The following is a 14,701-nucleotide window of genomic DNA, read 5'->3' as shown; positions in this document are numbered from 1 at the left end:
TAGACTAGGAACGGATGGGTGCAAATGGATCTGGAAGAAACAAGGGAAAAAAGGGCTAATGGATGGAGATATTCAAGGAACTGTGAAGTTCGGGGCAGGAAGGATTTGGAGCCTGAAAGTCAAAAATTCAAAACATTGTTACCCTTTTGCTCGTCAGTGTATTACTTTAAGGAAAATATTTCGAATTGAGAGTCCTTAGTGGTTGATACCTTTTAATGGCTAACTGAAAAGATGGTAACAAATTGCAAGCTTTCGAGACTACACAGGTCTCTTCATCAGGCAAAGATTAAAAGAAATTACTTTAAGGAGTCCTCCAATTTAGGCAATTCCTATTTTTGAAAAGAATCTTCTATCAATAAACGGTTCACAAAGTGCCACCACCAGCGATCATCTGTGATCTGCAGGTCTGGAGTTAAAAGGGTATTCCATTCTTTAAAAATGGTCACCTATATCCTTGATAGGTGATAATGGTTAATTAGTGTCAGACCTTCATGTTCTCTAAAACTGGGGAACTACACCCCCCATTCTTTCATGGTTCTGTGCCTGGCTGCTCCGCTTATAGCCTACAGGATAACTGTTGAAAGACGAGTATGGCTGGCTGCTCCTTGGTTGTGGCATCTCCAGGAGTGTTCCTGGTGTGCAGTAATCACTACCTGTTACACACCTGGGTCAGGTCTGGGCTCTTCTCCCTACACCCCGGTTCGTTAAACTTTCTTGTGCTCCACGTTGGGCTTTTCAAGCCCGGCCTGATCACAAGTGTTGAACTTCCTAGGCCTATATGAGGTGTAACAAGACACACACCTGGATCTTTGTATTAAGACTTTCAAATAACACTTTTAGTTTGTCTGTGCATATTTCCTGTCTGCGGCTTTCAGCACCACTACTATTTATCTGGATTCTCCTGGACGTCTCCTATCTGCCTGCAGCTTCCATGGTATTCAGACTTTCTAGTTACTCTGGAGTTTTGTCTGAAACCTGTCTGTGATCTCCAAGACATCTCCTGGCTGCTTGCGGCTGTCAGAACTGTTGGAACATCATAAATAAGCTGGAAAGGTGTCAGGACATGGGCAACTTCCGATGTCTTATGGCATTCATGCCTCGATGGGTCATAGAGGGAAACCTTCACATTATCAGTGGTCTTATCGTTACGACACATACAGTCCAGAGCTGCATAATATCTTACTCTTCCATTTCCCAAACCTGTCGTACATTCAGGACTACTCACAGACACGATGCATGTGGTCAGCTCCTTTGCTGGTCTCATCATGTGGTCCAAGGTGAACACCCGAAATTTAACTGGGTAGGGGGTAAATAAGGCAAGATTAAAAAATAAACAGTACACCCCTAGCAATAAAATAGAAAGATGGGTAGATAGATAGAGCATGTACCTTTTTCATTGGGTGTGTATATACTCTTGTCGGTCTGGATGAAGATGTAGCCTCTTTTATTGGACACAGGGATGGAGATCACTTGAAGTTTGGTGGAGATCAACTTACTATTTGCTACCAGCTGGACGTAGCTCCCGCTCTTATCCAAGTTACATGCCGTCTCCATCTGAGGAGTGATCTACAGACACAATACAGGACTGATGGATTCTGGAGAAGTGCAATGTAAATAGACATAGAACACAACCTCTATGGGATCCATAATGGCTGCAATACTAGTAGGTTTATGCGGCGCTTACATTCATGAGAATTTGATTTTTTGATGCCCAGAAAGTGGAGCAGCAGGGCGGACGTTACCTCTATGGTCTGTTTGGAGATGTAGCCGTTCCTTTGGTTCAGGCTGACAGTATACGTCTCGCTACACTTGCTATAGCTTATCTGGTTCCTCAGGTATAGCTCCACCGCAACATCACTTTTTCCGGCCTGAATGCCCTGAGGCCACTCCACCTGCAACCACACATCCTGCCTTACGCCCAGGTGCAGAAGACGGGGGGCAGAAATCAGGAACCTGTGAACAGATGGAAATAGTTGGAGAACTTTTTGCAAATTATTTTCAGTTATTTCCGTCTCTTAAAATGCTTTGTCTAAAGTGTTATCATTATTAGGGAGTATGGACGCCATAGGGGAAGGGGACAACCCAGCTGAGGTCCCTCTATGCACCAGAGTGGAGAGCTATGACAAGGAGCAGCCGGACCCCCAACTAACACTGCATTGTGCCTGCAGTGGTCACTGAGGAGAAGATCCACGGTCATTTCTAACAGATGAGAGTGGAGGGGTCTCGTCTAGGGAACGAGTCGTCTATCTCACGACACCAACTCATTATAGTTTATTTTCTCCGAGGTGGAGACTTCTAATGGAATTAATGTAGACTTCTAGGAGGGAGAGTTTGCATTGCTGGGTGCTGGTTTGTGGGCGTCACGTGGATGGTCAGAATGTTTGTAATTTTCTGTTTATTTGGCTAATGCCGTGTTTTATATGTAATCATCACTTAAAGGAAAAAAAGGACATTTCAGGCAAACGGGTACAGTATGTTAGTGCCGGGCATGAGAGGGAAAAGAATTACACAGAGGCTAAAAACCTCCAGGGAGTAAGACAATGTTATTAATGGGCACTGTATGACACTGGTATTAATGGGCACTGTATGACACTGGTAATAGTGGGCACTGTATGACACTGGTAATAGTGGGCTCTGTATGACACTGGTATTAATGGACCCTGTCTAACACTGGTAATAGTGGGCACTGTATGACACTGGTATTAGTGGGCACTGTATGACACTGGTAATAGTGGGCTCTGTATGACACTGGTATTAATGGACCCTGTCTAACACTGGTAATAGTGGGCACTGTGTGACACTATTATTAGTGGGCACTGTATGACACTCTTATTAGTGGACACTGTATGACACTGGTATTAGTGGGCCCTGTATGACACTGGTATTAGTGGGCACTGTATGACACTGGTATTAGTGGGCCCTGTATGACACTGTTATTAGTGGACACTGTCTAACACTGGTAATAGTGGGCACTGTATGACACTGGTATTAGTGGGCACTGTATGACACTGGTATTAGTGGGCCCTGTATGACACTGGTATTAGTGGGCACTGTATGACACTGGTAATAGTGGTCACTGTATGACACCGATATTAGTGGGCACTGTATGACACTGGTATTAATGGATCCTGTCTAACACTGGTATTAGTGGTCACTGTATGACACTGGTATTAATGGACCCTGTCTAACACTGGTAATAGTGGGCACTGTATGACACTGGTATTAGTGGGCACTGTATGACACTGGTAATAGTGGTCACTGTATGACACCGATATTAGTGGGCACTGTATGACACTGGTATTAATGGATCCTGTCTAACACTGGTATTAGTGGTCACTGTATGACACTGGTATTAGTGGGCACTGTATGACACTATTATTAGTGGGCACTGTATGACACTATTATTAGTGGGCACTGTATGACACCGATATTAGTGGTCACTGTATGACACTGGTATTACTGGTCACTCTATGACATTATTATTAGTGGGCACTGTATGACACAGGTATTAGTGGTCACTATATGACACTATTATTAGTGGACACTGTATGACACTGGTAATAGTGGGCCCTGTATGACACTGGTATTAGTGGTCACTGTATGGCACTGGTATTAATGGGCACTGTATGACACTGGTATTAGTGGGCACTGTATGACACTGGTATTAGTGGTCACTGTATGACACTGGTATTAGTGGTCACTGTATGACACTGGTATCAGTGGTCACTGTATGACACTGGTATTAGTGGGCACTGTATGACACTATTATTAGTGGACACTGTATGACACTGGTATTAGTGGGCACTGTATGACACTGGTATTAGTGGGCACTGTATGACACTGGTATAAATGGGCACTGTGTGACACTGGTATTAGTGGTCACTGTATGACACTTATTAGTGGACACTGCATGACACTGGTATTAGTGGGCACTGTATGACACTGGTATTAATTGGCACTGTATGACACTGGTATTAGTGGGCACTGTATGACACTATTATTAGTGGACACTGTATGACACCGATATTAGTGGTCACTGTATGACACTGGTATTAGTGGGCACTGTATGACACTGGTATTAGTGGCACTGTATGACACTGGTATAAATGGGCACTGTATGACACTATTATTAGTGGACACTGTATGACACCGATATTAGTGGACACTGTATGACATTATTATTAGTGGGCACTGTATGACACAGGTATTAGTGGTCACTGTATGACACTGGTATTAATGGGCACTGTATACACTATTATTAGTGGACACTGTATGACACTGGTATTAGTGGGCACTGTATGACACTGGTATTAATTGGCACTGTATGACACTGGTATTAGTGGGCACTCTATGACACTATTATTAGTGGACACTGTATGACACCGATATTAGTGGACACTGTATGACATTATTATTAGTGGGCACTGTATGACACAGGTATTAGTGGTCACTGTATGACACTGGTATTAATGGGCACTGTATACACTATTATTAGTGGACACTGTATGACACTGGTATTAGTGGGCACTGTATGACACTGGTATTAATGGGCACTGTATGACACTGGTATTAGTGGTCACTGTATGACACTGGTATTAGTGGGCACTGTATGACACTATTATTAGTGGACACTGTATGACACTGGTATTAGTGGCCACTGTATGACACTGGTATTAATGGGCACTGTATGACACTGGTATTAGTGGGCACTGTATGACACTATTATTAGTGGACACTGTATGACACTGGTATTAGTGGCCACTGTATGACACTGGTATTAATGGGCACTGTATGACACTGGTATTAGTGGGCACTGTATGACACTGGTATTAGTGGTCACTGTATGACACTGGTATTAATGGGCACTGTATGACACTGGTATTAGTGGGCACTGTATGACACTGGTATTAATTGGCACTGTATGACACTGGTATTAGTGGGCACTGTATGACACTATTATTAGTGGACACTGTATGACACTGGTATTAATGGGCACTGTATGACACTATTATTAGTGGACACTATGACACTGGTATTAGTGAGCACTGTATGACACTGGTATTAATGGGCACTGTATGACACTGGTATTAGTGGTCACTGTATGACACTGGAATTAGTGGGCACTGTATGACACTGGTATTAGTGGGCACTGTATGACACTATTATTAGTGGACACTGTATGACACTGGTATTAGTGGCCACTGTATGACACTGGTATTAATGGGCACTGTATGACACTGGTATTAGTGGGCACTGTATGACACTGGTATTAGTGGTCACTTTATGACACTGGTATTAGTGGGCACTGTATGACAGTGGTATTAGTGGGCACTGTATGACACTGGTATTAATTGGCACTGTATGACACTGGTATTAGTGGGCACTGTATGACACTATTATTAGTGGACACTGTATGACACTGGTATTAGTGGGCACTGTATGACACTGGTATTAGTGGTCACTGTATGACACTGGTATTAATGGGCACTGTATGACACTGGTATTAGTGGGCACTGTATGACATTATTATTAGTGGACACTGTATGACACTGGTATTAGTGGGCACTGTATGACACTGGTATTAATGGGTACTGTATGACACTGGTATTAGTGGTCACTGTATGACACTGGTATTAGTGGTCACTGTATGACACTGGTATTAGTGGGCACTGTATGACACTATTATTAGTGGACACTGTATGACACTGGTATTAGTGGCCACTGTATGACACTGGTATTAATGGGCACTGTATGACACTGGTATTAGTGGGCACTGTATGACACTGGTATTAGTGGTCACTGTATGACACTGGTATTAATGGACACTGTATGACACTGGTATTAGTGGGCACTGTATGACACTGGTATTAATTGGCACTGTATGACACTGGTATTAGTGGGCACTGTATGACACTATTATTAGTGGACACTGTATGACACTGGTATTAGTGGTCACTGTATGACACTGGTATTAATGGGCACTGTATGACACTGGTATTGGTGGGCACTGTATGACACTATTATTAGTGGACACTGTATGACACTGGTATTAGTGGGCACTGTATGACACTGGTATTAATGGGCACTGTATGACTCTGGTATTAGTGGTCACTGTATGACACTGTTATTAGTGGGCACTGTATGATACTATTATTAGTGGACACTGTATGACACTGGTATTAATGGGCACTGTATGACATTGGTATTAGTGGGCACTGTATGACACTGGTATTAGTGGTCACTGTATGACACTGGTATTAATGGGCACTGTATGACACTGGTATTAGTGGGCACTGTATGACACTGGTATTAATTGGCACTGTATGACACTGGTATTAGTGGGCACTGTATGACACTATTATTAGTGGACACTGTATGACACCGATATTAGTGGTTACTGTATGACACTGGTATTAATGGGCACTGTATGACACTGGTATTAGTGGTCACTGTATGACACTGTTATTAGTGGGCACTGTATGATACTATTATTAGTGGACACTGTATGACACTATTATTAGTGGGCACTGTATGACACTGGTATTAGTGGCCACTGTATGACACTGGTATTAATGGGCACTGTATGACATTGGTATTAGTGGGCACTGTATGACACTGGTATTAGTGGTCACTGTATGACACTGGTATTAATGGGCACTGTATGACACTGGTATTAGTGGGCACTGTATGACACTGGTATTAATTGGCACTGTATGACACTGGTATTAGTGGGCACTGTATGACACCGATATTAGTGGTCACTGTATGACACTGGTATTAGTGGTCACTCTATGACACTATTATTAGTGGACACTGTATGACACCGATATTAGTGGACACTGTATGACATTATTATTAGTGGGCACTGTATGACACTGGTATTAATGGGCACTGTATGACACTGGTATTAGTGGGCACTGTATGACACTGGTATTAATTGGCACTGTATGACACCATTATTAGTGGACACTGTATGACACCGATATTAGTGGTCACTGTATGACACTGGTATTAGTGGTCACTCTATGACACTATTATTAGTGGACACTGTATGACACCGATATTAGTGGACACTGTATGACATTATTATTAGTGGGCACTGTATGACACTGGTATTAATGGGCACTGTATGACACTGGTATTAGTGGGCACTGTATGACACCGATATTAGTGGTCACTGTATGACACTATTATTAGTGGACTCTGTATGACACTATTATTAGTGGACACTGTATGACACTGGTATTAGTGGGCACTGTATGACACCGATATTAGTGGTCACTGTATGACACTGGTATTAGTGGTCACTCTATGACACAATTATTAGTGGACACTGTATGACACTATTATTAGTGGGCACTGTATGACACAGGTATTAGTGGTCACTCTATGACACTATTATTAGTGGGCACTGTATGACACTGGTATTACTGGGTACTGTATGACACTGGTATTAGTGGGCACTGTATGACACCGATATTACTGGTCACTTTATGACACTATTATTAGTGCACACTGTATGACGCTGGTATTAGTGGGCACTGTATGACAAAGGTATTAATGGGCCCAGTCTAACACTGGTATTACTGGGCACTGTATGACTCTGGTATTAGTGAGCACTATATGACACTATTATTAGTGGTCACTGTATGACACTATTATTAGTGGTCACTGTATGACACTGTATGACCCTAATACCGTACCGTGGGTACGGTATGACACTGGTATTAGTGGACACTGTATGACACTGGTATTAGTGGGCACTGTATGACACTGGTATTAGTGGTCACTGTATGACACTATTATTAGTGGACACTGTATGACACTGGTATTAGTGGCCACTGTATGACACTGGTATTAATGGGCACTGTATGACATTGGTATTAGTGGGCACTGTATGACACTGGTATTAGTGGTCACTGTATGACACTGGTATTAATGGGCACTGTATGACACTGGTATTAGTGGGCACTGCATGACACTGGTATTAATTGGCACTGTATGACACTGGTATTAGTGGGCACTGTATGACACTATTATTAGTGGACACTGTATGACACTGGTATTAGTGGGCACTGTATGACACTGGTATTAGTGGTCACTGTATGACACTGGTATTAATGGGCACTGTATGACACTGGTATTAGTGGGCACTGTATGACACTATTATTAGTGGACACTGTATGACACTGGTATTAGTGGGCACTGCATGACACTGGTATTAATTGGCACTGTATGACACTGGTATTAGTGGGCACTGTATGACACTATTATTAGTGGACACTGTATGACACTGGTAATAGTGGGCCCTGTATGACACTGTTATTAGTAGACACTGTATGACACTGGTATTAGTGGGCACTGTATGACACTGGTATTAGTGGGCACTGTATGACACTGGTATTAGTGGTCACTCTATGACACTATTATTAGTGGACACTAATAATAATAATAATAATCTTTATTTTTATATAGCGCTAACATATTCCGCAGCGCTTTACAATTTGCACACATTATCATCGCTGTCCCCAATGGAGCTCACAATCTAGAATCCCTATCAGTATGTCTTTGGAATGTGGGAGGAAACCGGAGTGCCCGGAGGAAACCCACGCAAACACGGAGAGAACATACAAACTCTTTGCAGATGTTGTCCTGGGTGGGATTCGAACCCAGGACCCCAGCGCTGCAAGGCTGCAGTGCTATCCACTGAGCCACCGTGCTGCCCCACGGTGTGACACCGATATTAGTGGACACTGTATGACATTATTATTAGTGGGCACTGTATGACACTGGTATTAATGGGCACTGTATGACACTGGTATTAGTGGGCACTGTATGACACTATTATTAGTGGACACTGTATGACACTATTATTAGTGGACTCTGTATGACACTATTATTAGTGGACACTGTATGACACTGGTATTAGTGGGCCCTGTATGACACTGGTATTAGTGGGCACTGTATGACACTGGTATTAGTGGTCACTGTATGACACTGGTATTAATGGGCACTGTATGACACTGGTATTAGTGGGCACTGTATGACACTATTATTAGTGGACACTGTATGACACTGGTATTAGTGGGCACTGTAGGACACTATTATTAGTGGACACTGTATGACACTGGTATTAGTGGTCACTGTATGACACTGGTATTAATGGGCACTGTATGACACTGGTATTAGTGGGCACTGTATGACACTATTATTAGTGGACACTGTATGACACTATTATTAGTGGACTCTGTATGACACTATTATTAGTGGACACTGTATGACACTGGTATTAGTGGGCACTGTATGACACTGGTATTAGTGGTCACTGTATGACACTGGTATTAATGGGCACTGTATGACACTGGTATTAGTGGGCTCTGTATGACACTGGTATTAGTGGGCACTGTATGACACTATTATTAGTGGACACTGTATGACACTGGTATTAGTGGTCACTGTATGACACTGGTATTAATGGGCACTGTATGACACTGGTATTAGTGGGCACTGTATGACACTATTATTAGTGGACTCTGTATGACACTATTATTAGTGGACACTGTATGACACTGGTATTAGTGGGCACTGTATGACACCGATATTAGTGGTCACTGTATGACACTGGTATTAGTGGTCACTCTATGACACAATTATTAGTGGACACTGTATGACACTATTATTAGTGGGCACTGTATGACACAGGTATTAGTGGTCACTCTATGACACTATTATTAGTGGGCACTGTATGACACTGGTATTACTGGGTACTGTATGACACTGGTATTAGTGGTCACTTTATGACACTATTATTAGTGCACACTGTATGACGCTGGTATTAGTGGGCACTGTATGACAAAGGTATTAATGGGCCCAGTCTAGCACTGGTATTACTGGGCACTGTATGACTCTGGTATTAGTGAGCACTATATGACACGATTATTCGTGGTCACTGTATGACACTATTATTAGTGGTCACTGTATGACACTGTATGACCCTAATACCGTACCGTGGGTACGGTATGACACTGGTATTAATGGTCACTGTATGACACCGGTATTAGTGGTCACTGTATGACACTGATATTAGTGAACCTGTATGACACTGGTATTAGTGGGCACTGTATGACAATATTATTAGTGGGCACTGTATGAAACTAGTATTATTATTATTATTATTATTACTTGTCACTGTATAACACTATTATTAGTGAGAACTGTATAACACTATTATTAGTGAACACTGTATGACACTAGTATTAGTGGGCACTGCATGATGCTAGTAATATTGGGCGCTGTATGATACTGTTATTAGTGGGCACTGTATGACACTGTTATTAGTAACATAGTAACATAGTAACATAGTTAGTAAGGCCGAAAAAAGACATTTGTCCATCCAGTTCAGCCTATATTCCATCATAATAAATCCCCAGATCTACGTCCTTCTACAGAACCTAATTGTATGATACAATATTGTTCTGCTCCAGGAAGACATCCAGGCCTCTCTTGAACCCCTCGACTGAGTTCGCCATCACCACCTCCTCAGGCAAGCAATTCCAGATTCTCACTGCCCTAACAGTAAAGAATCCTCTTCTATGTTGGTGGAAAAACCTTCTCTCCTCCAGACGCAAAGAATGCCCCCTTGTGCCCGTCACCTTCCTTGGTATAAACAGATCCTCAGCGAGATATTTGTATTGTCCCCTTATATACTTATACATGGTTATTAGATCGCCCCTCAGTCGTCTTTTTTCTAGACTAAATAATCCTAATTTCGCTAATCTATCTGGGTATTGTAGTTCTCCCATCCCCTTTATTAATTTTGTTGCCCTCCTTTGTACTCTCTCTAGTTCCATTATATCCTTCCTGAGCACCGGTGCCCAAAACTGGACACAGTACTCCATGTGCGGTCTAACTAGGGATTTGTACAGAGGCAGTATAATGCTCTCATCATGTGTATCCAGACCTCTTTTAATGCACCCCATGATCCTGTTTGCCTTGGCAGCTGCTGCCTGGCACTGGCTGCTCCAGGTAAGTTTATCATTAACTAGGATCCCCAAGTCCTTCTCCCTGTCAGATTTACCCAGTGGGCATTGTATGACACTAGTATTAGTGGGCACTGCATTATACTAGTAATAGTGGGCACTGTATGACACTGTTATTAGTGGGCACTGCATGACACTGTTATTAGTGGGCATTGTATGACACTAGTATTAGTGGGCACTGCATGATGCTAGTAATAGTGGTCACTGTATGACACTGGTATTAGTGGGCACTGTATGACACTGTTATTAGTGGCACTGTATGACACTGTTATTAGTGGACACTGTATGACACTGTTATTAGTGGGCACTGTATGACACTGCTATTAGTGGGCACTGTATGACACTGTTATTAGTGGGCACTGTATGACACTGTTATTAGTGGGCACTGTATGACACTGTTATTAGTGGACACTGTATGACACTGTTATTAGTGGGCACTGTATGACACTATTATTATACTATTATCTCAGTAATGTGAATTTCAGTCTAAAGTCAATACAGATTTTGAAACTTTTACCCTTGAATTGAGAATAAACAATCAGTCCAGGTGGAGAAAGAAGCAGATTTCAATGATAAGATACAGGCGCTTCTCGCAAAATTAGAATATCATCAAAATGTTAATTGTTTGCAGTTCTTCAATACAAAAAGTCAAACTTGTATATTAAATAAAGTCATTACACACAGAGTGATCTATTTCATGTGTTTATTTCTGTTAATGTTGATGATTATGGCTTACAGCCAATGAAAACCCCAAAGTCAGTATCTCAATAAATTAGAATAATTAACAAATTCACCTGCAAAGGCTTCCTAAGTGTTTAAAAAGGTCCCTTAGTCTGTTTCAGTAGCTCCACAATCATGGGGAAGACTGCTGACCTGACAGATGTCCAGAAGGCCGCCATTGACACACTCCACAAGGAAAGTAAATTTTGCATTTTATTTGTAAATTCAGGTCCCATAGTCAGGAGGAAGAGTGGAGAGGCCACAATCCAAGCTGCTGGAGGTCTCGTGTGAAGTTTCCACAATCAGTGATGGTTTGGGGAGCCATGTCATCTGCTGGTGTAGGTCCAATGTGTTTTATCAAGACCAAAGTCAGCGCAGCCGTCTACCAGGACATTTTAGAGCACTTCATGCTTCCCTCTGCTGACAAGCTTTTTGGAGATGGAAATGTCATTCTCCAGCAGGACTTGGCCCCTGTCCACACTGCCAAAAGTACCAATACCTGGTGTAAAAACAACAGTATCACTGGGCTTGATTGGCAGCAAACTCACCTGACCTTAACCCCATAGAGAATCTATGGAGTATTGTCAAGAGGAAGATGAGAGACACCAGACCCAACAATGCAGACGAGCTGAAGGCTGCTATCAAAGCAACCTGGGCTTCCATAACCCCTCAGCAGCACCACAGGCTGATCGCCTCCATGCCACGCCGCATTAATGCAGTAATTGATGCCCGACCAAGTATTGAGTGCATTTACAGAACATACATTTTAGTAGGCCAACATTTCGGATGCTAAAAATCATTTTTCAAGCTGGTGTTATAAAGCATTCTAATTTACTGAGATAATGACTTTTGGGTTTTAATTGGCTGTAAGCCATAATCATCAACATTAACAGAAATAAACACATGTAATAGATCACTCTGTAATGACTATATATATATATATATATATATATATATATATATATATATATAAAGTGAAGAGAGAAGAGAATGCACAGAGATTCAGGATAAGTAAAGGGAAGGTGAATGGAGCACATTTATATATGATATGTATATATAAAACTTACGAGGGACTTTGTGCGTCACTGACAGAAGATACGGCCGCCCACAGTAGACAGCCCAGCAGAGCAGATATCCTCATGGTGCCGGACCTGGACTGAGCCAGCGAGGAGGGCAGCCAAATATTTATAAAAGGGAGGACGGGCCGAGATAAGAGAAGATGAGCAGAACGTCAAGAGGAAGTCAACAGAAAAAGAGGGAAGAACGGGAAAAAAATCAGAAATATAGAAGATGCTGAATCTCCAAATTCTGACCACGGAGGGTACACCGTCTACACGGCCTCCATGTTGTTTTTCTACATAATTCTGTCAAGTTCATGGTGGTCAGAGTATGACGACTATGGCACGGGGGCTGCAGTGGTATCTACGCCATCAATGGATCTCATGTTCAAGTTCAACTGTGGGGCTTAAAGTATTGTAAAAAAAAATATTAAATTGTGTTTAAGTAAAAAAAAGTTTAAAAAACTATCCCAGTTTTAGTAATAAAAAATGATTTGTAAAAAAAATAAAACTCCACGGAAACGACACATTTAGTAAAATCGCATCTATAAACCCATAAAAACAAGTAACGCGAATGCCAAAATTGCTGTTTTTGTTCAACTCGCATCACAAAAAATCTATTATAAAGTGAATCAAAAGTTGCTCGTATCTGATAACAATATCCACAAAAGCCATAGCTTGTTCCCCCAAAAATACACTCACACAAAACCCTCATGTAGTTACGTACACGGAAAAATAGAGACGTTGTGTCTCCCGGAATGTGATGAGACCCCCAATAAAAATTGAAAAAAAAAAAGTATTTTCATGTGAAAAAGTAGCAAAATATAAAAAAATATAAATTGAGTATCACCATCATTGTACTGACCCACAGCATGTGAATTATACGGCACAGTGAACGCTGTAAAAAAGAGAATTAAAAAGACAATTTTAGATTCACTGTTTTTTTGATCATCCTTCCTATCAAAATGTGAAATAAAAAGTGATCAAAAAGCTGTTTGTTCCCCAAAATGGTAAAAATAAAAAAGTCCTTACATCACTTTGTTTATAGAAAAAGAAAAAAAAAAGTTCTGCTTTTCAGAATATGGCAGCGAAAAAAGTTATTCTTGTGCAAGTACATAAAACATAAAAAAAAGGATATCATTGTATTACCTTCCTCATAGAATGGACCCGCGGAATAAAAGTAACATCAATTTTAATTGAACGGTGTTTAAAAAAAATAATCTAGAATTGCTGTTTTTTTTTATGCCTTCAAACAAGAGTAATAACGAGAGATCAAAAAGTGCACAAAATGGTATCAATATAAACTGTCATGCAAAAAATATGGCGACATAAAACAAATTACTTTTTTTTTTGCAAAGAGTGTAATAATTGCACAAAAGTAATAAAACCCATAAACTAAACTTGTACTGACCGACAGAATACGGTTTATTTATGCAGCGCACTGAATAGGGCAAAGTTTAAAATGCAAAGAAACTGCGGCAAAATTGCTGTTTTTTATGTTCCTCCCCAGAAAGAGTTAAAAAAACTTTATGAAAAAGTTACATGTACCCCAAAATTGTCAATGGCAAATGCAACTCACCCTGAAAAAAAACACCCCCATCCCTATACTGCTATGTAATTATAGAGGGGTGGCCCTGAGCAGAGAGCCCCCTTATACTCTATAGAGAGAAGACCAGAGCAGACAGCCCCCTTATACTCTATAGAGAGAAGACCAGAGCAGACAGCCCCCTTATACTCTATAGAGAGAAGACCAGAGCATACAGCCCCCTTATGCCCTATAGAGAGTAGACCAGAGCAGACAGTCCCCTTATACTCTATAGAGAGAAGACCAGAGCAGACAGCCCCCTTATACTCTATAGAGAGAAGACCTGAGCAGACAGCCCC

The 14,701-nt window shown here is 41.5% G+C and overlaps 1 protein-coding gene across 1 annotated transcript in view; it reads right to left on the bottom strand.

Annotated features, from left to right (window-relative positions):
* The window catches only part of LOC138661560 (complement C4-B-like), a 75,437-nt gene extending 62,501 nt beyond the window's left edge, over positions 1-12,936 (bottom strand). Inside the window, exons 1-4 of the mRNA XM_069746367.1 lie at positions 12,827-12,936; positions 1,743-1,953; positions 1,389-1,566; positions 1,226-1,296 (exon numbers count right to left, since the gene is read on the bottom strand). Of these exons, the coding sequence (XP_069602468.1) occupies positions 1,226-1,296; positions 1,389-1,566; positions 1,743-1,953; positions 12,827-12,900 (534 nt within the window). The 5' untranslated portion in view covers positions 12,901-12,936. The remainder of the gene's footprint in view (positions 1-1,225; positions 1,297-1,388; positions 1,567-1,742; positions 1,954-12,826) is intronic.
* Between the last annotated feature and the right edge of the window lie 1,765 nt (positions 12,937-14,701).

Source organism: Ranitomeya imitator, chromosome 2, assembly GCF_032444005.1.
Source record: "Ranitomeya imitator isolate aRanImi1 chromosome 2, aRanImi1.pri, whole genome shotgun sequence".
Classification (NCBI taxonomy): Eukaryota; Metazoa; Chordata; class Amphibia; order Anura; family Dendrobatidae; genus Ranitomeya; species Ranitomeya imitator.
This window is presented reverse-complemented; position numbering and strand designations above follow the sequence as displayed.